General features: G+C 47.7%; 1 protein-coding gene across 2 annotated transcripts in view; it reads right to left on the reverse strand.

The window, feature by feature from the left end:
• Positions 1-77: 77 nt before the first annotated feature.
• LRP4 (LDL receptor related protein 4) overlaps positions 78-23,529 on the reverse strand; it is a 132,737-nt gene continuing 109,285 nt past the window's right edge. Inside the window, exons 27-39 of one of the 2 annotated variants that reach the window (XM_068260916.1) lie at positions 21,126-21,351; positions 20,378-20,681; positions 18,479-18,697; positions 17,428-17,562; positions 17,226-17,334; positions 15,014-15,158; positions 13,561-13,674; positions 12,318-12,438; positions 12,159-12,223; positions 8,772-8,859; positions 7,338-7,479; positions 4,516-4,576; positions 1,119-1,186 (exon numbers count right to left, since the gene is read on the reverse strand). In XM_068260916.1, coding sequence (XP_068117017.1) covers positions 4,535-4,576; positions 7,338-7,479; positions 8,772-8,859; positions 12,159-12,223; positions 12,318-12,438; positions 13,561-13,674; positions 15,014-15,158; positions 17,226-17,334; positions 17,428-17,562; positions 18,479-18,697; positions 20,378-20,681; positions 21,126-21,351 — 1,710 coding nt within the window. In that variant the 3' untranslated portion in view covers positions 1,119-1,186; positions 4,516-4,534. Of the gene's footprint in view, positions 1,187-4,515; positions 4,577-7,337; positions 7,480-8,771; positions 8,860-12,158; positions 12,224-12,317; positions 12,439-13,560; positions 13,675-15,013; positions 15,159-17,225; positions 17,335-17,427; positions 17,563-18,478; positions 18,698-20,377; positions 20,682-21,125; positions 21,352-23,529 lie in introns of both variants that reach the window. The other variant, XM_068260915.1, reaches the window with a different exon arrangement.

Raw genomic sequence — 23,529 nt, forward strand, 5'->3', positions numbered from 1 at the left:
ACATGCTGCAGTTCTGCCACAGTGTGAACAAGGCGATAGACCCTCTCCCACAGCTCCAAACAAAAAATAACGCAGAACAAATACGAAAATCTATTTTTATATTAAGTTATCACAACAAGTCTAAAATACAGTGGTTAAATAAAATAGAAAAAAAAATATCCATTGAAGTCATTGTTAAAAACATTATAAAACAAACAACTCGCTGCAGACAGTTCTTTTTGCTCCGGCTTAGTATAAAAATTAGAACTTTCTTTTTTTTATTTCATTTATTTTTTAACCCCTCGAGAATCAGCGACGGCCCATTTCCTGCGCTGGCAGGCCCGCGGGACTTTAGTTGTAGGTGGAGGAACATGCGTGGAGTGTAAGCTCTGAGTTAGTTTATGGCGTCTTGCCGTGGATACCCAGATGCTGGTGTCCATCAGTCTTTACATATCCGATGCAAAATACCATCCGGGTCACAAGGCCAGTCTGCAGGGCCAGCGAGTCATTGGGCTTCTGTGTTGACCAATGAACATTCTTTGTCCGTACCTAAAGAAAGTGGTGGACCACTCATGGTTGACCAAGTCCGGTCTCTGGAGTGTTCATGTGCGATTTTGCCCCCACGAGGTTGAAGACAGCAGCTAAAACGTGACACACGAGAAGGCGCGTACCAAAATAGGCAAACAGAGAGCCGCTCCGATGGCGGGTACATGATGGGCAACCTTAGGAACGTCCAGTTTTGTCCCAAGAGGGAGGAACCCAAGCTGAACACTCAAAGAAGATACAGAGACTCCCGATTAGTTGAGTAATACTGGGCTGGGGTACATCAGATCCGTGCCACCTCCAGCCCTGACCTCTCATGTCCCGTGGTGCCTCACACCTCACTCTCCGTGGACGGCAAGTGCTGCCCCCTCCAGCCGGTGTCTGGTAAGGAGACGCGACGTTCGGGGCTCGGTGGCAGTGTGACGCTGCCGGTCTCGGACTGCTCTTCCTGGAGTAGTTGCTGGGTTTCCGTTAGGTCGAGGGAGGCCGTGCTGGCTTGTAAAGACACCGTGTCAGTCTTGATGCACACGTGGTCCCGGAGGATGCTCGCCCGGGACGGCTTCACCTGTTTGAGGTCGTCCCATTCGCTTTCATCCCCGGAAAGCAAACCGAAACCCTCCAAGATCCTGATCTTTTCTTTGGTGAAACCGTTGTCGGGAACAGCCTGCAAACAAAGCAGATATTCCGTGAGTGGTGTGATGGGTTGGTAGTACCCACATCTACTTACCGTACCCCTAAACTGGGGACTAAAGAAATGACTGAAGGCCATGGTTGGCTAGATTACCTTTTTAGATGAGTCCTGGCACTACTTGTAGTCCTCGGTGGGGCTCCCCATTCCCCGTTGTCTTCATATTTAACGGAATCCTCCAGTCGAATATGGGAATTCAGCAATTACTCCTCCCTCCGAGTTGCTATGACTTGGAGGGGAAAAAGTATTTAACGTTTCCGGGAATTAGCGTGGCGGCAGGGTGAGCCATTATTCAGCTCACCCTGTGCCCAGCTAACAGGCGACGGACTAATACGTACCATGGGGGGAGGACCCGAGGACAATGAGCAGTACCAGGATATTTCAAAAAAGGTAATCTAGCCCACCATGAGCTTCAATTAATAGGCTTTACCCAAATTCAGAGCTGCTCAAGTAAAAAACAACAATTTGTAAGTGAATATAAAAGAAAATTGTTACAGCCCACATCAATGACCTTTTATTAAAGAGACACTGAAGCAGAAAAAAAATGATGATATAATGATCTGTATGTGTGGTACAGCTAACAAATAAAACATTAGGAGCAGAGACATAAGTCTAATATTGTTTCCAGTACAGGAAGAGTTAAGAAACTCCAGTTAGCTATGCAAAAGAGCCATCGAGCTCCAGGACTTTCAAAGTCGCAGAGAGCTATGTCTTTTGAAGCTTATTATCTCAAGTGTCAGTCATTGTATTTTCTTTTTCTCTGCAGAGAAAAGTTCAAACGTTCACTAGCCTGCCTTGTAAAATCATTTAGAATGCGGGGTAGTGTGTAAACTGCAAATATTAGAGAATGATGCAATGTTATAAAAAAAATATATACGGTATATATAACTGAAAATAAAAAATATGAGAATATTTTCTTTACTACTAATGTTCTAATAATTATCCGTACTACACAACCAATTCATTATATCATATTTTTTTCCGCTTTAGTGTCTCTTTAAAAGTACAAAGAATCATCACACCTTGCTAGTAAACCAAGCAATGTTGCAGCTCATGAGGAGTTTAAAAAGAGTTGTTAACAAAATAAATAAATAAGGAGGCAGCCAATTATGTGTAGTAAACATGGTAAGGTTACTGCCCAAGAGGAGATAAAAATCACATGTTTACAGTTTAGCCAATCATGTGTAACTACATACAGCAGGGTTACTGCCCATGAGGAGTTTGAGAAATCTGTTAGCTTCAATATCTTGCTTGACAGCCAACAAGGAAAAAACAAATATTCACTGCAGAGAATGAACACAAAAGAGAACATGCAGGCAGATTACTGTTTTACACTTAGCGACAGATTTAAAGCCATACGCACACACAGATATGAAAAACCAGTGTAGGGAATCTGAAGTGAAGAATATGAAAGCCATCATCCCCTTTACAAAATGCAAGTGACCTTTCCTCAGTAGTTCAGGTGCGAAAACACGCAAAATCCTGGTTATGCGCAGGGATCAGGACTACATCGCTCAGTTCATGCCTAGAACTGTTAAGATGCATCTCTAGCCTATAGGCTAGCAATGTGTCCTGCTGCTATGGGAGGAGGGGTGTGATTCTGGCATGGCACACAGTGCATCGGTTTTGAGCGGATGGGATGGGTGGAGGTAAAAACGGCCTTGACCGAAATGATCAAGTACTTCAAAACCCTTGGCAGTGCATTGAGGCTGCTGTACAGGTTAGGTTGTAGATTCTCGGCATAGGTGTCCACAACGCCTCCCTAGGCTGAGAACCGAGTCACACATTCTACATAAAAGTTGTTGGACACGAACAATCCATGAAAAGTTGTCAGACAATCATTCGCTGAAAAACAGCCCCACAATGTGAAAAGAAAACAATCAATGACAGTTTTCAATGAACGATCTATCCTGGTGGGTCTGTTTGGGGGATTATCATTGACATGAAAACATATGTGCAGATATCGTTGGATGACCAGCGACTATTGGTGCACGTTTTTCCCAATAAAGTGGACCTGAACTCTTGCACAGGACAAAAAGAAAACATAAGAGAAACACACCATGTATGTATTTAAAGAGTTTAGTCTATCTAATTCCTCCTCATCACAACTGTCATTTGATCTCTCTCACTTGTGTCAGCTGGCTGCCTCAGCAGAGCAGCTAATTTGTAAACACAGGATGTTAACCCTATGTCTGCTTCCATGTAAGCAGGAAATAGACACACTGCAGATTTATTGCAGGATTTGTATCAGCTGTAACAAAGAAATGTCTTCCTTTAAGGTTATTATGCTGTTTATCTTTTAGAGCAGAGAGGAAGTTCTGAGCTCAGGTCTGCTTCAAATTTTACAATTTTTCACTATATTGGTCCCTTAAAGTGGATCCGAGATAAACTTTTACTCATTGCAGAATTGTGTTCCTTTCATATAGTTTATAGGGCATTCCTCAAGCTAAATACTTTGTTTTGTTTTAATACTCTAATTCCCTATAAACTAAACAAGCCTCGCCCACAGCTCCTTTTGTGCCTTGGTACTCTCAGATCCATGTAGCAAGGGCTTATGGGAGCTCAGTCTGGGCAGAAAGAGGAGGCGTCACTAGCCAGAAATTTCAGAGGAAGAGGGGAGGAGTGAGGAGGAGAGGGGAGTGAAGTTTTCACAGGCCGAGGGCTAGAGATACAGATCAGCTTGCCTATGTGTAATGTGACAAACAGAACATGGCTGCCCTCATTGTATCACAGGAAGAAATAATTATATACTGTTGAAGCTGTTTGCAGCTAGATTTGCTGTGTAAACTATCTAAACTGTAGAAAAGATATACAGACAAGTTACTTGTCATAGTTAGTTTTTCATCTCGGATCCACTTTAAGGATTAATAGCCCAGTGCTATGAATCCCGGTCTCTCCCTGGTCAGATTGGGTTGTAGTGATAATCATTGCTTATTCTCTCCCTGGTCAGATTGGGTTGTAGTGATAATCATTGCTTATTCTCTCCCTGATAAGATGTCCTAACCTGTGTGCCTGTAGGAAGCACACAGATAGCGGGAAAGGACATTCCTACGCTATAGCTGTAACCTGCACATTACTGACTTTCTTGCGGGGGCACACTTTAATGCCGAACTGTGTGTGCCTGAGGTAAGCAGTGCAGTATGTGCGACTCGGAACTCCACACACAAGGATGCAGTTCCCGGGGGACAGATTAGTTGGAGGAAAGACATGACATCACATGACTGCAAGAGGACATGCCCATGGGTGACGACTGGCTGAAATGAGACACGGACAGCAAATCACTGGCATGCAGCAACAACCAATACCTGGAGGTAGAGAGGAGACTCAGAAGAGGAAAGGAGAGAGACTGTCGGGAGGGACAGGGTGCTGCAGTGGATGAGACAGTATGACAAGGATTGGTCAAGTGACAAGGTGGTAGAGAGTCACAGTAAGGTGCTAGAGAGTCACAGTGAGTCGCTGGCTCCAATAACCTGGGCTCCTGCATCAATGCAGTTCCAGGGAGCTAATCCCAAGCCACAAATCCCATACCATGAAAGCATACATATAGGCACCATCTGCCCCCAGAACAACCCAGATCCTCAGCCACAGCTGCCCGTCATCAACAATGCTCTCAGGTCTACAGATGCGGCCACCTGACCACTGATTCCCACTATTCTAAATTAGTATCTTGCCAGCCATTGATATCTTACAGCCGCCATGATGCAAACCTTTATCCTGGTGAGAAATGCAAACAGGAAATTACATCATAAGCCAGCATTGTAGTGGCACCAGTGATCCTCCTCCACACCCAGAAACAAGGGAAGGGACTGGCGGGGCCCAGTGATCATGTAACTGCTTCTATAAGCCAGGTAAAAAAAAAAGTATTAAAGGCATTTTTGTTTTTAATTTTTTTCTCTGACCCAGGAGTTAAACTCATGACCTCATGCTTCACAGTCAGGGGCAAGTACCTCTGGACCTTCTCACCTGAATAAAAATGATTGCCCCTTGAGCGAGGAATGGCTTGGAATGTGGGGTTGAGCAAGATTGCTGTGGCAATGTGCGATACTCACAGTAAGGGCCCATTCACATTTTCTGTAAGCAAAATGCTAGCGCTTTTGCTAGCATTTTGCTCTGGCTATTTTTGGTGGATCGTGCCAAAAAAAACATCGCTCACACTTGGCGATTTTCTGGCGATTGTGCTTAGCGCTTCTATAGCACTAAACGCGATCGTTGGGAAATCGCCTGAAAATGGTGCAGGCAACGCCTTTTGTTTGCATTTCTGGGCAATTTTTGGGCAATTAACGCAAATCGCCCAAGTAAGAACGGGCCCATAGACATTAATTACACTAGCGATTTGAAAAGCGCTAGCGTTTTGCCGAAAATCGCCAGCAAAACGCTCAAGTGTGAATGGGCCCTAATTGGGAAGCAGAAAGGGGAGCACAAGGTCAGGGTGGTAGGAGCAATTGCAAAGTTGGGTGGGTGAGGCGCTCATGGTGTCCTTGTTTGGAGAAGTGACCCTGGGGGACAGGGGCACAACACGTCATCAGCACAAAATTAACATCCTTAGCAAAACATCCTGAACATAGCCCACTAAATCTATGCAGTGTAATATATTACCACTAGATGGCAGTATTGTGTTGTACAGAGAGTTTGGCCCCTTGCACCACTTTCTACATCTATTTTCTCTTACCCTATCATACGCAGAGCGCTGAGCAGTGATTTTGACAGTAATAGGATGATAAAATGCACCAAAAACATGAGCACAAAGAGAATGCATCTGAATGACACACAGAAAGCAGTACAGTGTTCATTTCCTATAGACACACAGCTGAAACAGGAAGCTTTACATCTGAGCAGGTTGGGTATAACCACAAGGGCAGAGCTTCTAATCTTACTGTCCGGCCTCCTACAGGTGAAACTCCACCCACAGCAGCCACATCAGGGTTGGTCTGTCTCCTGACCCTCATTGGTGTGGCCTGTATCCTTCTCTCACTGCTCTTTATGCCTGCATTCTCTACACAGACACCCCCCCCCTCCCATCCCAATGGTTTCTAGCCCTAAGTCTCCACCCCCCCCCCCCCCCCGGTGGTGCCTAACCCTAAGTCTCCCCCCCTGGTGGTGCCTTACCCTAAGTCCCCCCCCCTGCGGGTGCCTAAGCAGCCCCCCCCCCCTTAGGTAAGTATCTAATTTTTTTGTCTTAAAGTGAACCTCTGGACTAAAAATCGACTCAGCAGCACTGAAAAAGCCTGGTGTTTCTTTAACAGTTTCACAGCATCAGGACTTTTTTTCTCTTATACAAGCCTCATTTTTAGCTGCACAGAAGAAAACTGCCCGGGCTTTTTTCACCTGATGCTGTGCAAAGCATGATGGGATTTCTGATGTTCTGCTGTTTTGGTGCAATTTTTTTTGTTTTACATTTTGAACTTGACATTTGAAGCCTGGGGTGCGCAGCTGGGAGGGGTAATCAGGACACAGGACAGTTGGAACTGTGTCTCCTGCTCCTTGTCACCTCCTTTCAACCAAAAAAATGGCTGCCCCCATGACAAATATGGCAGCCCCCATGAATCACAAACATTTGCCTATTCTTTTAAAACACGGTAGGTAAGAGATTATATTACCTATCTATTCTAATTAACATAACTAATGTAACTTAATAACCGTATGTTTGTTTAGGCTGAAGTTCCCCTTTAAGGTTCTGGACTGGGCATCCAACAGCCACCAAAAAAAAGCCCCAATTAGGAAATGGGAACAAACTGGCCACCTAGGAAGTGCCACAGAGTAGTTGGCACGGTGGCCACCATGAGAAGCTGGGGGGTCCTGGCTGCCCTAGCAGGGGTAGGGGCGGGATGCTAAATTATCTGTGTCCCACCCTGGAGGCACTTCCTGTCATGTCACAGAAGGAGGAAGTGACAGACGAGCTCAGCCACCAGGCTTCCCGTCCATGCAGATTCTATACAGAGTTGGTCTTGGACGGAGCTCCACTTTAGTTTATTTTGTAACTATGACGGGGCCCGGGTCTGCACAATTCTACCCCACCCAGAAAACCCTCATTCCAGTGAAACCTGATGCACACAACTTCAGGCCTGCAGGGATATAGATGTATAATCAGCTATGACATCCGGCCACGTCACCGAGGACCAGGACTCACCTCTTTACGGTGCCGCTGGAGGTGACAAGCTGACGGTCTGTGCACAGCCTCGATCTTCACCTCCTGAGTGGATGTACGATAAGACGGGTTGCTATAGGTCAGGGTCCCCAGCGCTGGATCTGACAGCTTGGCTCGCCGATGTCTGTAGATAGCAGAGGTCATGTCAACTTTATGCTGCTGGCATGTTTTACTGTGGCCACAGTTATAAGCCACACACCCCTTCTTCCCCCCAAGAACAGCCTGTCTATTGTATTAACTCTGGAGCAGTGCGTTAAAGGACAACTGAAATGAGCTGCATATGGAGGCTGCCATATTTATTTCCTTTTAAACAATACCCGTTACCTGGCAGCCATGCTATTTGGCTGCAGTAGTGTCTGAATAACACCAAAAACAAGTATGCAGCTAATCTTATTTCTGACAATAATGTTAGAGACACCTGATCTGATGTATGCTTGTTCAGGGTCTATGGCTAAAAGCATTAGAGGCAGAGGATCAGCAGGACTTCCAGGCAACTGGTATTGCTTGTAAGGAAATAAATATGGCAGCCTCCCTAGCCCTCTGATAACAGTTGTCCTTTAAAGAGAACCAGAGACGAACAACATAATACATTTATACATACCTGGGGCTTCCTTCAGACCCATCAGCATGGATCGCTCCCACACCGCCGTCCTCTGCCTCTATCCGCCGGTACCGGGTCCCGCCACTTCGGTCCGTCAGCGCCAATCGATGCAAGCGCAGTGCACTCTCTCCGTACTGCACAGGCGCATGCATAAAGCAAGCGCTGGCAAGACGGAGGGAGTCCCTGTGGATGAGTACAACTGGCCGCATCCGGCGGAAGTGGCGGGACCCGGTACCGGCGATAAAGGCGGCGGAGGACGGCAGCGTGGGAGCGATCCATGTGGATGGTGCTGGAGGAAGCCACAGGTATGTATAAATCTATTATGATTTTCCGACTCTGGTTATCTTTAAAGTGCCTGTATATCTAGCAATATTGCAACCCATTCGATCATCCGATTTGATAATTTCCTTGAATCTGATGAGAATCAGTGCTGCAATAAGCATGTCTGACCGATGAGGTAACATTTATGAGACACAAATCAGTGAATGTATTGATGAAGCATGCTGGGAAATCTCGATTCGATGTGGTTGATCGGATGCGAGGCAGTAACGGTGGTCACAAGGGTGAAGGTGGAAAAGGCTGGGAGTCGCGACAGTGGGGCAGGTGAGATTTTACACTGCACGGGGGGTGGGGGCATTTTACATTTGTGGGGTGGTGCTAGGCCGCTTTCTGATAGATTTCATGGGCAGCCAAGAGATCCCTCTCTGATCAGATCTGTCTCATGGTCGATCTCTAGCTGTATGGGCACCTTTATTCTCTAGAGCACTACGGAATTCCCCTGCAGCCTCCCCGGGAGTTCCTCTCCTCATACTCACCTGTAGATTAGCAGAGCGCAGATGAGAAGCAGCAGACAGAGCAGAGACAGCGATCCGGCAATGATGTGAGGCACTCGCAGTCTGTCCCCTAAGCAGAAACATCACATTATAACATATAGATTATCATGAATCTTAAAAAGTAATCAATATGGCTAAACCCACAAGACACAACCCCTCCTACTGGACACAACACCTCCTACTGAACACAACCCCTCCTACTGGACACAACCCAACCCACAGGACACAAACCCTCCTACTGGGCACAACCCAACCCACAGGACACAACCCAACCCACAGGACACAACCCGTCCTACTGGACACAACCCAACCCACAGGACACAACCCAACCCACAGGACACAAGCCGTCCTACTGGACACAACCCAACCCACAGGACACAACCCCTCCTACTGGACACAACCCAACCCACAGGACACAACCCCTCCTACTGGACACAACCCAACCCACAGGACACAACCCCTCCTACTGGACACAACCCAACCCACAGGATACAACCCCTCCTACTGGACACAACCCAACCCACAGGACACAACCCCTCCTACTGGACACAACCCAACCCACAGGATACAACCCCTCCTACTGGACACAACCCAACCCACAACCCCTCCTACTGGACACAACCCAACCCACAGGACACAACCCATCCCACAAGACACAACCCCTCCTACTGGACACAACTCAACCCACAAGACACAACCCCTCCTACAGGACACAACCCCTCCTACTGGACACAACCCCTCCTACTGGACACAACCCAACCCACAGGACACAACCCAACCCACAGCACACAACTCCTCCTACTGGACACAATCCAACCCACAGGACACAACCCCTCCTACTGGACACAACCCAACCCACAGGACACAACCCCTCCTACTGGACACAACCCAACCCACAGGACACAACAACCCAACCCACAGGACACAACCCCTCCTACAGGTCACAACCCCTCCTACAGGACACAACCCCTCCTACAGGACACAACCCCTCCTACTGAACACAACCCCTCCTACTGAACACAACCCCTCCTACTGGACACAACCCACCCCACAGGACAAAACCCCTCCTACTGGACACAACCCAACCCACGGGACAAAACCCCTCCTACTGGACACAACCCAACCCACAGGACACAACCCCTCCTACTGGACACAACCCACCCCACAGGACACAACAACCCAACCCACAGGACACAACCCACCCCACAGGACAAAACTCCTCCTACTGGACACAACCCAACCCACAGGACACAACCCAACCCACAGGAAACAACCCCTCCTACTGGACACAACCCAACCCACAGGACAAAACCCCTCCTACTGCACACAACCCAACCCACAGGACAAACCCCCTCCTACTGGACACAACCCAACCCACAGGACACAACCCCTCCTACTGGCATACCTCCCAACATTTGAAAATGTGAATGAGGGACACTTAAGCCACGCCCCCTGTGCGGCCTTAAGCCACACCCCTGCTTTTGCAGGAGGGTGACAATGGGAGGAATGAGTTTGCGGAGGAAGGTGCCAGTGGGTGGGAGAGGGTGACACTGGGTGGGGAGGAAGGTGCCAGTGGGTAGGAGGAGGGTGTTAGTGGAAAATGGAGGGTGTCAGTGGGCAGAGAGGAGGGTGCCAGTGAGCAGGGTGACGAGGAGGGTGCCAGTGGGTAGGAGGAGGGTACCTGTGGGTGGAAAGGAGGGTGACACTGGGTGGGGAGGAGGGTGCCAGTGGGTAGGAGGAGTGTGTCAGTGGGTAGGAGAAGGGTGACACTGGGTGGGGAGGAGGGTACCTGTGGGTAGAAAGGAGGGTGCCACTGGGTGGGGGAGGAAGGTGCCAGTGGGTAGGAGGATGGTGTCAGTGGGTAGGAGGAGGGTGCCAGTTAGCAAAGAAGAGGGTGCCAGTGGGTGGGGAGGAGGGTGCTAGTGGGTAGGGGGGTCGTCAGTGGAGGGGGGGGGGGAGAATGCCCGTGGTTGGGGAGGAAAGTGCCCCTGTGTAGGGAGGAGATTGCCCTGGGGAGAGAAGAGGGTGCCAGTGGGTGGGGAGGAGGGTGCTAGTGGGTAGGGGGGTCGTCAGTGGAGGGGGGAGAATGCCCGTGGTTGGGGAGGAAAGTGCCCCTGTGTAGGGAGGAGATTGCCCTGGGGAGAGAAGAGGGTGCCAGTGGGTGGGGAGGAGGGTGCTAGTGGGTAGGGGGGTCGTCAGCGGAGGGGCTGAGAATGCCCGTGGTTGGGGAGGAAAGTGCCCCTGTGTAGGGAGGAGATTGCCCTGGGGAGAGAAGAGGGTGCCAGTGGGTGGGGGAGGAGGGTGCTAGTGGGTAGGGGGGGGTCGTCAGTGGAGGGGGGGGAGAATGCCTGTGGGTGGGGATAAAGGTGCCCCTGTGTGGGGAGGAGATTGCCCTGGGGAGAGAAGACAGAAATAAATGATCGAGGTGCCAGCCGCGCCAATAAGGGATGCGGGAGCCTGCTTTATTCCTCGCTCCCTCCCTCTGAGTGCCCCCGCCTGCTGTGAATGTGTGCCCCCCCCCCGTATGCAGTGTGTGCGCAGCAGAGTGGTAGGTCCTCTTACCGCAATCCATGCGCACCGGCAATTGGAGTCTCCTGCTTCCTGTTTACCATGACGTCACAGGAAGTAGAGACTAGTTGCCCGTGCACATGATTGCGGTAAGAGGACCTACCGCTCCGCTTCGCACACACTACCTTCAGGGGGGGGGGGGGGGGGGGGGGCACACATTCACAGCAGGTGGGGGCATTCAGAGGAAGGGAGGGAGGAATAAAGCAGGCACCCGCATCCCTTATTGGCGCGGCTGGCGCCTCGATCATTTATTTTTCTCCGTCTTCTCTCCCCAGCCGGCCCGGAACTTAAGGGGGGCTTCCCGGGATAGCGGGAGAGCCCCCCCAAATTGGGAGAATCCCGACCAATCCGGGACGGTTGGGGGGCATGCCTACTGGACACAACCCAAGCCACAGGGCACTGCAGTGATGGAGCATCCTGCCACTCCAGATGGACTATGAGATGTGAATAATCCCAAATTGATGCAAAGTTATGGTGCTTTGACATAGACCAATAAAATGCAACAGCTACATAATGTTAGCATCAGCTCAGACTTATTAGCATCTCATAGACTATCCCAACCAAGCAGGGGAGCCCAGGCTTTACAGGTGCAGATCTTGTAATTCTTTTTTACATTTCAAAAACAGATTGTTCACAGACAGGGATTACAATACAGTGATTTTGTTTTTTAATATATTGAAATGTCAATTTAGTTTCAGGCAGATTTCTAATGAATCTAGGACTTCTTTAATAATCAGCAGCATAAAAAAATAAATAAAAACAAAACACGTCATACTATTTAGCATTAGGCGGACCCCGTACCTGCACTGGCGGGCACAGCCCCGATGGGGGTGCAGAGACCCCTGGACGCATCCTCGTCTGAACAGCTGGAAAAGGAATTATGAGATGTCAGACATCCACATACAAATTCACTTATTACTATCCATTTCCTCCTGACTCCTCCCTCCCGACCCCTCCTACCTCCCAGCCGTCACTCCGGGCGTGGCCTCGCCGCGCTCGCTCTGCGTGTCGGGACTGAACGGCCCAAACATCTTCTCGCTGTTGTTTGTTGGAAGGGGAGCTGAAGGTAAAAATCCTGGAACTAAAACAGAAAGAAGAGAAAAATAAGGCAAAGGTGTTGATTTCCTGCTGACCGACAAAGTCCCGGCCGGTCTCCTCCCAGTGTATGCACCACCCATGGCCCGTGGTGAGTGCTGGGGGCACATCTGTCATGCAAGTGCAAATCCTCACCTCCTGTCCGGTGTCTGTCTTCATTGGCACCCAGTGCCTGTACTATGTGACACCAGCGTAAGTACTGACGTCACTGCATGCAGCGGTGTTACGTGGTGCAAGCGCTCGTGGGTGGCAATTAAAAAAGACGCTGGACACGGGTAGAGGCGAGGATTTGTCCCTGCGTGACAGGTGGGCCTTCAACACTCACCACAGGGCCGGGAGTGGATATCCACATGCTGAAATCTATTGGAAATGTGTGTGGGCAGGCAAGATATTCCTCTATGAACAGACTCAATCAGGGAAGGATCTATCTGATGGTCGATTTGGTGGCAGATTGAGAGGTGTATGGCCACCTTAAAGGATACCTGAGGTGACATGTAACATGATGAGATAGACAGGGCTGACTCGGTCCTGACTCAGACAGGAAGTGACTACAGTGTGACCCTCCCCCCCCCCCCCCCCCCCCAAGTTTAAAGCACACCTGTACTGGAAGGGATATGGAGGCTGCCATATTTATTTCCTTTTAAACAATGCACATTGCCCGTCTGTCCTGCTGATCCTCTGCTTCTAATATTTTTAGTTACAGACCCTGAACAAGCATGCAGATCAGATATTCCTGACTGCATTAGCTGCATGCTCGTTTCTGGTGCGATTTAGACACTACTGCAGCCAAAGAGATCAGCAGGACTGAAAGGCAACTGGTATTGTTTAAAAAGAAATAAATATGACAGCCTCCATGTACCTCTCACTTCAGGTGTCATTTTAAAGTCCAAGTGTGGACACGAGAGGTAGACTGTATACAAGATGGAGCTGTGGGTCTCAGTGGACAGTTTGGGACGGAACATTGGTGGGTCATTAACGGTCTAACATAGCTTTATATACCAGGTTTGCCACAACTCCTGAAGCGGGAGGGGGAGAGAGGGAAGACATGACATCACGTTAGTTTACTTGGTGACTAAAGGGCTCTTTAGAGAGGAGGAGGGTTACTCACTTGTTGAGCAGAGGTCTGACTCCAGGTCATCAGGACAGGCGCACACAAAGTCGACACTTCGAGCGAAGCAGAGATGGGAGCATCCTCCATTATTGACGGCGCAGGGATTGCTACCTGCAAGACACAGCAGAATCTCTGCTTACTGCAAGAGGAAGACTGGATCCCTCGCTGCATCTCTATAGCAGATGGTTACAGTTGTGAGCTTCTTATATTTTGTTCTTTTAGAAAAACATCCAAGCAATTTGCGTTTAGCTATAGCAACAACAGGAAAAGAACGTCAATGGCACTACAGCAATATGTGCAGAGAGGTGATGGGGGTCAGTATACAAAGGTGTTCCTTGCCCAGCACCCTCCGCCAGCTGCCTTCCCACCATTGCACCAGTACGTGACCTCTTTATGTAGGGCCAATGTTTATGTGAAGTGTATCCACGCTTTTTGGCAATAAAGCAGCAACAAGCAGTGCCGACTTTCCACTTCTCTTGACTGTCTTGCTTTAAGCTATGCCTCTTGTTTGCTATAACTGTTCTTTTTTGTGACTTCTGGCCATGGTCACACTCCATGCAGAGAAGAAGCTTTTCCACACTGGCCGATTAAATCACTTTTCCTCCAATCATAAGAGGTCCCTTGAGTGGTGGCCTTTAAAGAGGAACTGTAACCAAGGATTGAACTTCATCCCAGTCAGTAGCTGCTACCCCCTTTCCCACTAGAAATCTTTACCTTTTCTCGAATAGATCTTCAGGGGATCTGTATGGCTGATATTAAGTTGAAACCCCTCCCACAGTGTGATGTCATGACCATGGTCCTGACAGATTCCGATCTGTGAACCTTGTTGCATTGTGGGAAATAACAGCTGTTTCCAACTGCCAAGCAACCAGTATCTCCCTCTGTGCATATCAATACAAAAAAAAAACTCTTAGCCTATCGCAATGTTAGTGGGTGTGGTTATAAATAATGGCAGTTGGTGCTATTTTTTTTCTGGTCTGCCAGTGGTAAATATGTTTACCTGCAGGCTCATAGTGGACCAATCAATATGAACAAATTACACAGCTCTTATCAATCATTTCTATGCCAACCATTGGCATAGACTTAGGGTGTGCGAGTTTATGAATTGCAACTTATGATATATTCTGTGCAATATGCATTCAAAAACCCCCCACAAGCCTACACTGTAGGCTTACCAGTTACAATGTCTTTAATGGTTGGAAAATATATTGCTCTGAATTTGTGTACAAAGCTGAGCTGTGTTCTGTAGATGAGTCTCCAGTGATGCTTTTCTTACAGGGCAATAACCTCTCTCTCCCAGCATCGTTCAATACAAGACAAAATCTCACCAGCTTTTCCAGCTGCAGACTGGTATTGAGTCAATCATACTTGATCACCGATTCATTCATTTTTACTAATTTCACCGTAACTGAACCAAGGGAAAAACAAACAATCGATGGACCACCCATACCTGCCTGCCGCAGAGGAGACACGACAATGATATCCATCAGCCCTTCCATGTTGCCCAGAATGGTCTCCTGGCTCATTCCAGAATACTTGTCCACCCTCTGGACGGACTTTGTTTGCCAGTCGGTCCAGTAGATCCAGCGGCCTTCCTGTTGATGAAAAGAAAAAAGTCGCAGCATTCAATTTAATTTCTAGGTGAATATTTTTGAAACTGTTTTTGAGCCATTTTATAGTCCCAAAGAAGACATTCCAGATGCTCCACTCCCCCTCCTCCCCAGGATGTCCACAGTATAGTAATAATCCTTCATTTGCGGGCTGCAGCTGTAATGCCCCCGGTGTAACATGTCCAGTTATCCTGTTTCCTACATAACTAATGTGGCCATCCTGCCCATCTTATGTTCCTCATATAACCAGTGCAAGTTCCCCATGCACAGGATGAAATAGGAGTGAACTGAGCCCATTTGCCTTTCTTTGCACTAGAGCTGTTCAGCTGTCATGTCCAGTCTCTCTCAAGCCTCCATGAAGTGAGGTCACATCATGAGTGCCAGGAAGCGGATAGACATGACAGCTAAACCTTCAAAAGAGGACACAGTGCTGGATAAGGTTAATATGTCTATTTTTAGAGTACCGTATATACTCGCAAGCAAGCCGACCCCCCCATCTTCTACCTGAAAAAAAAACCAGGAGAAAATGATTGACCCTCATATAAGCCGGGGGTAGGAAATGCTGGGCATGTGATCCACCCAGTGTGTCCCAGTATAGCACCCAGTATAGCTAGTATAGTGCCTAGTATGGGTAGGTAGTGCCCTAGTATAGCTAGTATAGTGCCCCAGTATAGCTAGTATAGTGCCCCAGTATAGCTAGTAAAGTGCCCAGTATAGCTAGTAAAGTGCCCAGTATAGCTAGTATAGTGCCCCAGTATAGCTAGTAAAGTGCCCAGTATAGCTAGTATAGTGCCCCAGTATAGCTAGTAAAGTGCCCAGTATAGCTAGTAAAGTGCCCAGTATAGCTAGCATAGTGCCTAGTATGGGTAGGTAGTGCCCCAGTATAGCTAGTAAAGTGCCCAGTATAGCTAGTAAAGTGCCCAGTATAGCTAGTATAGTGCCCAGTATTGCTAGTATAGTGCCCCAGTGTAGCTAGTATAGTGCCCAGTATGGGTAGGTAGTGCCCCAGTTTAGCTAGTATAGTGCCCTGTATAGCTAGTATAGTTCCCAGTATAGGTAGGTAGTGCCCAGTATAGCTAGTATAGTGCCCAGTATAGCTAGTATAGTGCCCAGTATAGGTAGGTAGTACCCAGTATAGCGCCCAGTATAGGTAGGGAGTGCCCAGTATAGTGCCCCAGTATAGCTAATACAGTGCCCAGTATAGGTAGTGCCCCCTCCTCTCCCCCGCCCCTATCACCTGAGCTGGCGCCGCATCTTCTATTATTCCCCTCGCCGCTCGTGTAGTAATTCACAGCAGCGCGCCCCACGGTGGCTGCTGTGATGATGAGGCAGGAAGCTATAGAGAGAGAGAGCGGTTCCCATAGCTACAGGAAGCCGCTCTCTCTCTACGGCTTCTGCTTCATCATCACAGCAGCCGCCGTGGGGCGCGCTGCTGGGAATTACTACACGAGCGGCGAGGGGAATAATAGAACATGCGGCGCCAGCTCAGGTGATAGTGGCGACCGCTGGGCGGGGGAGCGCGGACCACAGGTGACTCGCAAGCAAGCCGACCCCCCAACTTTTGACCCCCTTTTTGGGGGTCAAAAATTCGGCTTGCTTGCGAGTATATATGGTAAATGAAAAGGCAGCAAAATAAAGCAGGAGACCAGGGGCGTAACTGCAAATCATGGCCCTTACCCCCCCAATATTCACTCCCTTTCCCATGCCTACCCCTGGTGACCCTCACAGACTGGGGACCTATCTAGCAAGGGTCCTAAAACACTGTAATCTCCACACCCATAACAAGTGTAGCCAGAAAAACACCTGATCTGAAGGATGGATCCCTCTATCGGAGGGAGTGAAGTAGTAGTAGTAGGGTCCCCTTATAGCTTTGGGTCCCCCTGCAGTTGCAGAGCCTGCTACCCTGTAGTTACGCCCCTGCAGGGGATGGAGAAACAAGAAGGCAATCTAGCTCACAGCCTAGGCTCAGAAACAGCTCCGTACTGGAAAACATTTCTGATGTTATTGTATTATTTTTCCATCCCATATTTTTGCAGAAGAGGGTTACGTCACCTGTGTGAGGGCGAAGGGGTGGGACACCTGACTGACGAGTATTTGGCGAGTCTTGCCGTTCAGATCAGCATTCTCGATACGATCCAAGTGAGCGTCTACCCAGTAGATCCTACGAAGAGAGGAGACAAAACAGAGAGGTCATGGGTCAAAAAAAGGTCACATTGTATCCACATATTTACACCCGTAACATGTTCTCACTAACCTGCGAGTGTCATAGTCCAACGTCAGTCCATTGGGCCACCCAAGATCGTTATTGATAATAGTCTTACGGTCTGATCCATCCAGATGAGACCTCTCGATTTTGGCTACGTGGCCCCAATCTGTCCAAAACAGGTAACTGCAAGAAGAATACAATTAGCCTATTTCCTGCGTCTAGACATTATTACAACACAAACATTTTAGAATCGGTTGATACTTTCATCTGCTTGTAAGGAAAGTTCTATTAAAAGATAGCGGAGGAAGTGGTGGAGGGGTAAGGGGGGTGCTCTCAGCACTCATTTTTGCAATGCAAATTCACACTCAGTGGAAATAGGCCCCAAAAGTTATGCCCCACACGTCATTTGTGTAATAAGACTATTATCTGACAAAAAGAACACACACACACTTCCAATTACATTTTAAATGTATTAGGAGTCAGTAAATCTTTCACGAGTCCAACTCAAGATACCCAGGGCTGTTTTTTAAGCAACGCTTGGGCCCTGGGGCAAAATTAATCTGGGAGGCCCCTGAACCCCTCTCTGGCTTCCGAGTAACCCCCCCTCCCCCCATATTCCCTGCTTCAAGGATGTCCTCCCTGGAGCCCCTGCAGTGTTGTGAGCAATATCAACTCACCTGTTCCGGCGCTGGTCTGTCTGTCCTTCCGTCTTCATCTATCCACACTGGCCGCCTCTTAGTGACTAGACAGGTGTTATTTTACAATAACATGTGCCGAGTCAGCAAGAAGAGGAAATCAGTGTGGATGGATGAAGACGGGAGTACAGATGGTCCAGTGCCTGGACAGGTGAGTTGATATTGCTCACAACACTGCAGGGGCTCCAGGGAGGACATCCTTGAAGCAGGGGAAAAGCTGAAAAAGGGAGCAGCAGAGATCGGGGGCCCTGGGGCAATTGCCCCGATTTCCTCAATGGGAGTATCAACCCTGCAGATACCTAAAAAATGACTCGGACTCTAACCCCACAGCCCTGTCTTTGATAGGATAAGTTTTGTAACCACTATTTCATAGCCATTCCCGATAGGCTAAAATATCAACTTACCCTTTCCTAGGAAAGACCGCAATGGCGCGGGGCTCGTCCAGACTGTTGTTAATGAGGACCTTGCGATGTCTCCCATCCAGGCGGGCCACCTCAATCGTGTTGGCCCCGGTGTCTGTCCAGTACAGATTTCTGGCCACCCAGTCCACTGCCAACCCATCCGTGGTCTTCAGCCCTTCTCCAATGACTGTCTCCATGATGGTGCCATCCAGACTCACCCGCCTAACATACATGAGAGATACGGAGCAGTCAGACAACTCATCTGTAGGCAATTCTGCTAAAACACTCAGGAGAAACTTTTCACATTGAATTTTTCATTTTTCCATCACCCCACAAATTATTAACTTTAACCCTTTAGCAGCCAGTTTATTTAGAGGCTTGCAAGTGCTCTAGGCCTGTTTATTTTAGCACTTTTTTACTAGTTACATTTGCTTGCTACTAATTAGTACTGCTGTAAGGTGTATTTATGGGCACTTGTCACTAGGGGGCAGTGTGAGACTATAATAGAGGATTGCTGCTTTCAGTTTCTGTATTTTCTGTGAGCAGGGAGAGATCAAAGCATTCCAAGAATTTACAGCACAACGAGTTCTGCCGACTGAGGTCACAAGCAGTGCACTGATCTAAAATTAGATAACTATTGAAGCTGCTAATAGACTAACCAGGTAAAACTAAAATATTAAAGGACAACTAAAAATAAACTGTAAAATTAAGAATACATTTACATAAAATGTAGATTTCTCCCAGAGTAAAATGCACTATCGACTACTTTTTTTCTACGTCCCCGTCATTCACAGTAGCTAGAGAAAATCTGACAGGTTTTAAACTAGTCCATCTCCTTATGGAGTATTCCCAGTTATTTATCTAAATCTAGATAAAACTATCTAGATAGTTTTATCCTAACTGGGTACTACAGCCTATTCCGAACACCCTGCTGTCAACTCACTCAAATTAACTACGACAGGTAAAATGATCAAAAGTCTATTCAGTGTCTTTAACCACTTAAGTCTATCTGGACGGATATATCCATCCAGATAGCCTGCCCTGCTGCTGCGCAAGGCACGCAATCCCGCCGCCTTCTGTTAGCCCCAAGATCAATGAATGGGCGCAACGTTCCAATTCATTGATCTAAGTCCATGGCAGAAAAACCGACGGCCTCTTACCAGAGGCCGCGGTATTTTTGCACACAAAAAAAGTTTCCCCTTCCTCCTAGTGCTTCCTGGAAGCGAGAGCGTTCGCTTCCAGGACTTTTTGACTGTGGCCATCTTGTGGCCAAATAGTAAAACTACACCCACATGCATTTTTTATTAAATAAATACATAATAGTACATTTAAAATAACTGTTTACCTGCCACACCAAAAATTACCCAAATAGAATTTTTAATAAAAAAAAATAAATTACAATTAAAAAACAAAAAATAGTTACCTAAGGGTCTGAAATGTTTGAATATGCATGTCAAGCGGGTATATTACTACAATTTTTTAAATTATAAGCTTGTAAATTGTGATGGCCGCAAATTGAAAAAAATGCACCTTTATTTCCAAATAAAATATTGGTACCATAAATTGTGAAAGGGACATAATTTAGACGGTGTAATAACCGGGACAAATGGGCAAATAAAATACATGGATTTTAATTAAGGTAGCATGTATTCATTTCAAACTATAATGGCCAAAAACTGAGAAATAATGCATTTTTCCCATTTCTTTCTTAATCTTCCAGTTAAAATGGATTTAGAATAAAATTATTCTTAGTAAAATGTATCACCCAAAGAAAGCCTAAACGGTGGCGTAAAAAACAAGTGATAAAGTTATTAGCGAATGAATGGGAGGTGAGAGTTGCTCGGATGCATAAGGTAAAACAACACTGTAGGCTGAAGTGATTAAAATGCCTCAGTTGGGTACCTGATGACATCAAGGAAGACGTCGGTGTAGTAGATCTTGCTCTCCACGCTGTCGAAGTCCAGAGAAATGACGTTGTTGAGCTCTCTGATTGGCACGTAGACATCCGTGTAGTCTTCTGTATCCAGGGAGATCCTGCGGATGGAGTCGCGGCTGGAGAACAGCAGATAGGTGTCCGGCGAGGGGTCGCAGGTCCTCCCGTCTTCTTTCAGGAGGATGCCGGTGGGGCAGGCGCAGGAGTAGCTGGTGGGGTTCGGCAGGCAGAGATGAGAGCAGCCCCCATTGTTATTCCCACACTTATTGAATCCTAAAGGGAGGAAGGAGGAGCTCAGCTTATAAAAGATACAACTGATAAAACACAGATATTGAGTGTGAGTAACAACATGCTTAAAGTGGACCCGAACTCTTCCACAGGACAAAAGGAAAACGGAGAAATGCACCCTGTATGTATTTAGAGAGTTTAGCCTGTCTAATTTCTCCTCATTCGTGACCAATCACAAGTGTAATTTGATCTCTCAGTTGTGTCAGCTGCCTGCCTGGCAGAGCAGCTTAATTTGTATACACAGGATGTTAACCCTATATCGGCTCTAATGAAAGCATGAAGTAAACACACTACAGATTTATTGCAGGATTTGTATTAGCTGTAACAAAGAAATGTTTTTCTTTAAAGGTTATTATGCTGCTGCTTATCTTTTAGAGCAGAGAGGAAGTTCTGAGTTCAGGTCCACTTTAAGACATCAGTGAGACATACCCAGGGCATGTGTCCTATCCACAGCCTGAATGTCCATGAGACCAGGCAGGTTGTCCCTCACAACGATCACATTGGCTCCCGTGTCTTTATCTGCTCGCTGAATCTTGCGCGTCTGCCAATCGGTCCAGTATATGTGTGCGCCAAGGAGGGTCAAACCATACGGGTGCTGCACGGGGGACACCAGGATCCGTCTGTTTCTTCCCATTAGATCAGAAGCCTCTATCCTCTGTGAAGAGCAAGAGAAATAGGTCAGAAGACATGGAGATATACAGTCTATAGAAGAGAATTAGAGATAACTGACTTCTGTGAAAATGGGGCAGCGCAGTATACAGGGGAACATAAGAGGCCTCTATGTACTGCGGAGAGAAAAAGAAGAAGTATTCAAGGAGATAATTTTAGGAACCTCAGAAGCCACGAGGTCAGAAGACAAGGTGGGGAATGGCCAGGAAAAAAGAGGAACCTCAGAAGCCTTCTCCTACCAAAAAGCAGGAAAATGTGTCCAGAGACAAGAAGGGGAATGGCCAGGAACACAGAGGAACCTCAAAAGCCTCTTTCTACCAAAAATCAGGAGAAATAGGTCAGGAGACAAGATGGGGAATGACCAGGAACATAGAGAAACCTCAGAAGCCTCTAGATCAGGAGACAAGATGGGGAATGACCAGGAACAGAGGAACCTCAGGAGCCTCTAGATCAGGAGACAAGATGTAGAATGGCCAGGAAGATAGAGAAACCTCAGAAGCCTCTAGATCAGGAGACAAGATGGGGAATGACCAGGAACATAGAGGAATCTCAGAAGCCTCTAGGTCAGGAGACACGATGGGGAATGATCAGGAACATGGAGGAACCTCAGAAGCCTCTAGATCAGGAGACAAGATGGGGAATGACCAGGAACATAGAGGAACCTCAGAAGCTTCTAGATCAGGAGACAAGATGGGGAATGACCAGGAACGCAGAGGAACCTCAGGAGCCTCTAGATCAGGAGACAAGATGTAGAATGGCCAGGAAGATAGAGGAACCTCAGAAGCCTCTAGGTCAGGAGACAAGATGGAGAATGATCAGGAACATGGAGGAACCTCAGGAGCCTCTAGGTCAGGTGACAAGATGGGGAATGACCAGAAATATAGAGGAACCTCAGAAGCCTCTAGATCAGGAGACAAGATGGTGAATGACCAGGAACATAGAGGAACCTCAGAAGCCTCTAGATCAGGAGACAAGATGGGGAATGACCAGGAACATAGAGGAACCTCAGAAGCCTCTAGATCAGGAGACAAGATGGGGAATGACCAGGTACATAGAGGAACCTCAGAAGCCTCTAGATCAGGAGACAAGATGGGGAATGACCAGGAACATAGAGGAACCTCAGAAGCCTCTAGATCAGGAGACAAGATGGGGAATGACCAGGAACATAGAGGAACCTCAGGAGCCTCTAGATCAGGAGACAAGATGTAGAATGGCCAGGAAGATAGAGGAACCTCAGAAGCCTCTAGATCAGGAGACAAGATGAGGAATGACCAGGAACATGGAGGAACCTCAGGAGCCTCTAGGTCAGGAGACAAGATGGGGAATGACCAGGAACATGGAGGAACCTCAGGAGCCTCTAGGTCAGGAGACAAGATGGGGAATGACCAGGAACATAGAGGAACCTCAGAAGCCTCTAGATCAGGAGACAAGATGGGGAATGACCAGGAACATAGAGGAACCTCAGGAGCCTCTAGGTCAGGAGACAAGATGGGGAATGACCAGGAACATAGAGGAACCTCAGGAGGTCACATGACCATCCAATCATTGTTTCGATCAATTTCTGGCCAATCGTTCCAGCAAGCTGTGAAGATCTTGCACGAAAGCTCAGTTGTGCGGTGGTAGCGGTGTTTCGATTCCCTGACAACCGTGTACCCCCCTGGAGCTGCCGATAAATCAGATGATGTATGGGTGTCTCGACCAGGAGACAGATCGATCTCTGATCAGAGAGGGATCTGATGCCTGCCCCTACAACTCAGCAAGAAATATTTCAGAAATCAGACCAGTGCCACCGCCTCCAGGAAAATGCGACAGCCAACTGGTGAGGTTTTAAAACACTGCACACGGGGCACTTTACACCTGGGGCCGGGGGTCAGTCGGGTTTGCTAGGTCGTTGCGATATCAAACGCTGTTACCTCCTCTTGAATTCGAGATCTTAATTGCCTCCCCTGTGCAATCTAGTTTTTCCTGATCATGCACTCATTGTAAAGTGATAGCAGCAGGAAAATAAAGTTTAACAATTAACTCCCCCCCCCCCCCCCTAAAAGTGTCCCCTATACTTAGCTTGTAATGACTGCCACCCATGGCAATTGGATGCTAGGGGTGACACTTCCAGGACCCAACACTGTACAGACGCATCACTGTGCTGTTGCCTAGCAATGTATCT

This window comes from Hyperolius riggenbachi, chromosome 11 (assembly GCF_040937935.1).
Source record: "Hyperolius riggenbachi isolate aHypRig1 chromosome 11, aHypRig1.pri, whole genome shotgun sequence".
NCBI classification, from domain to species: domain Eukaryota; kingdom Metazoa; phylum Chordata; class Amphibia; order Anura; family Hyperoliidae; genus Hyperolius; species Hyperolius riggenbachi.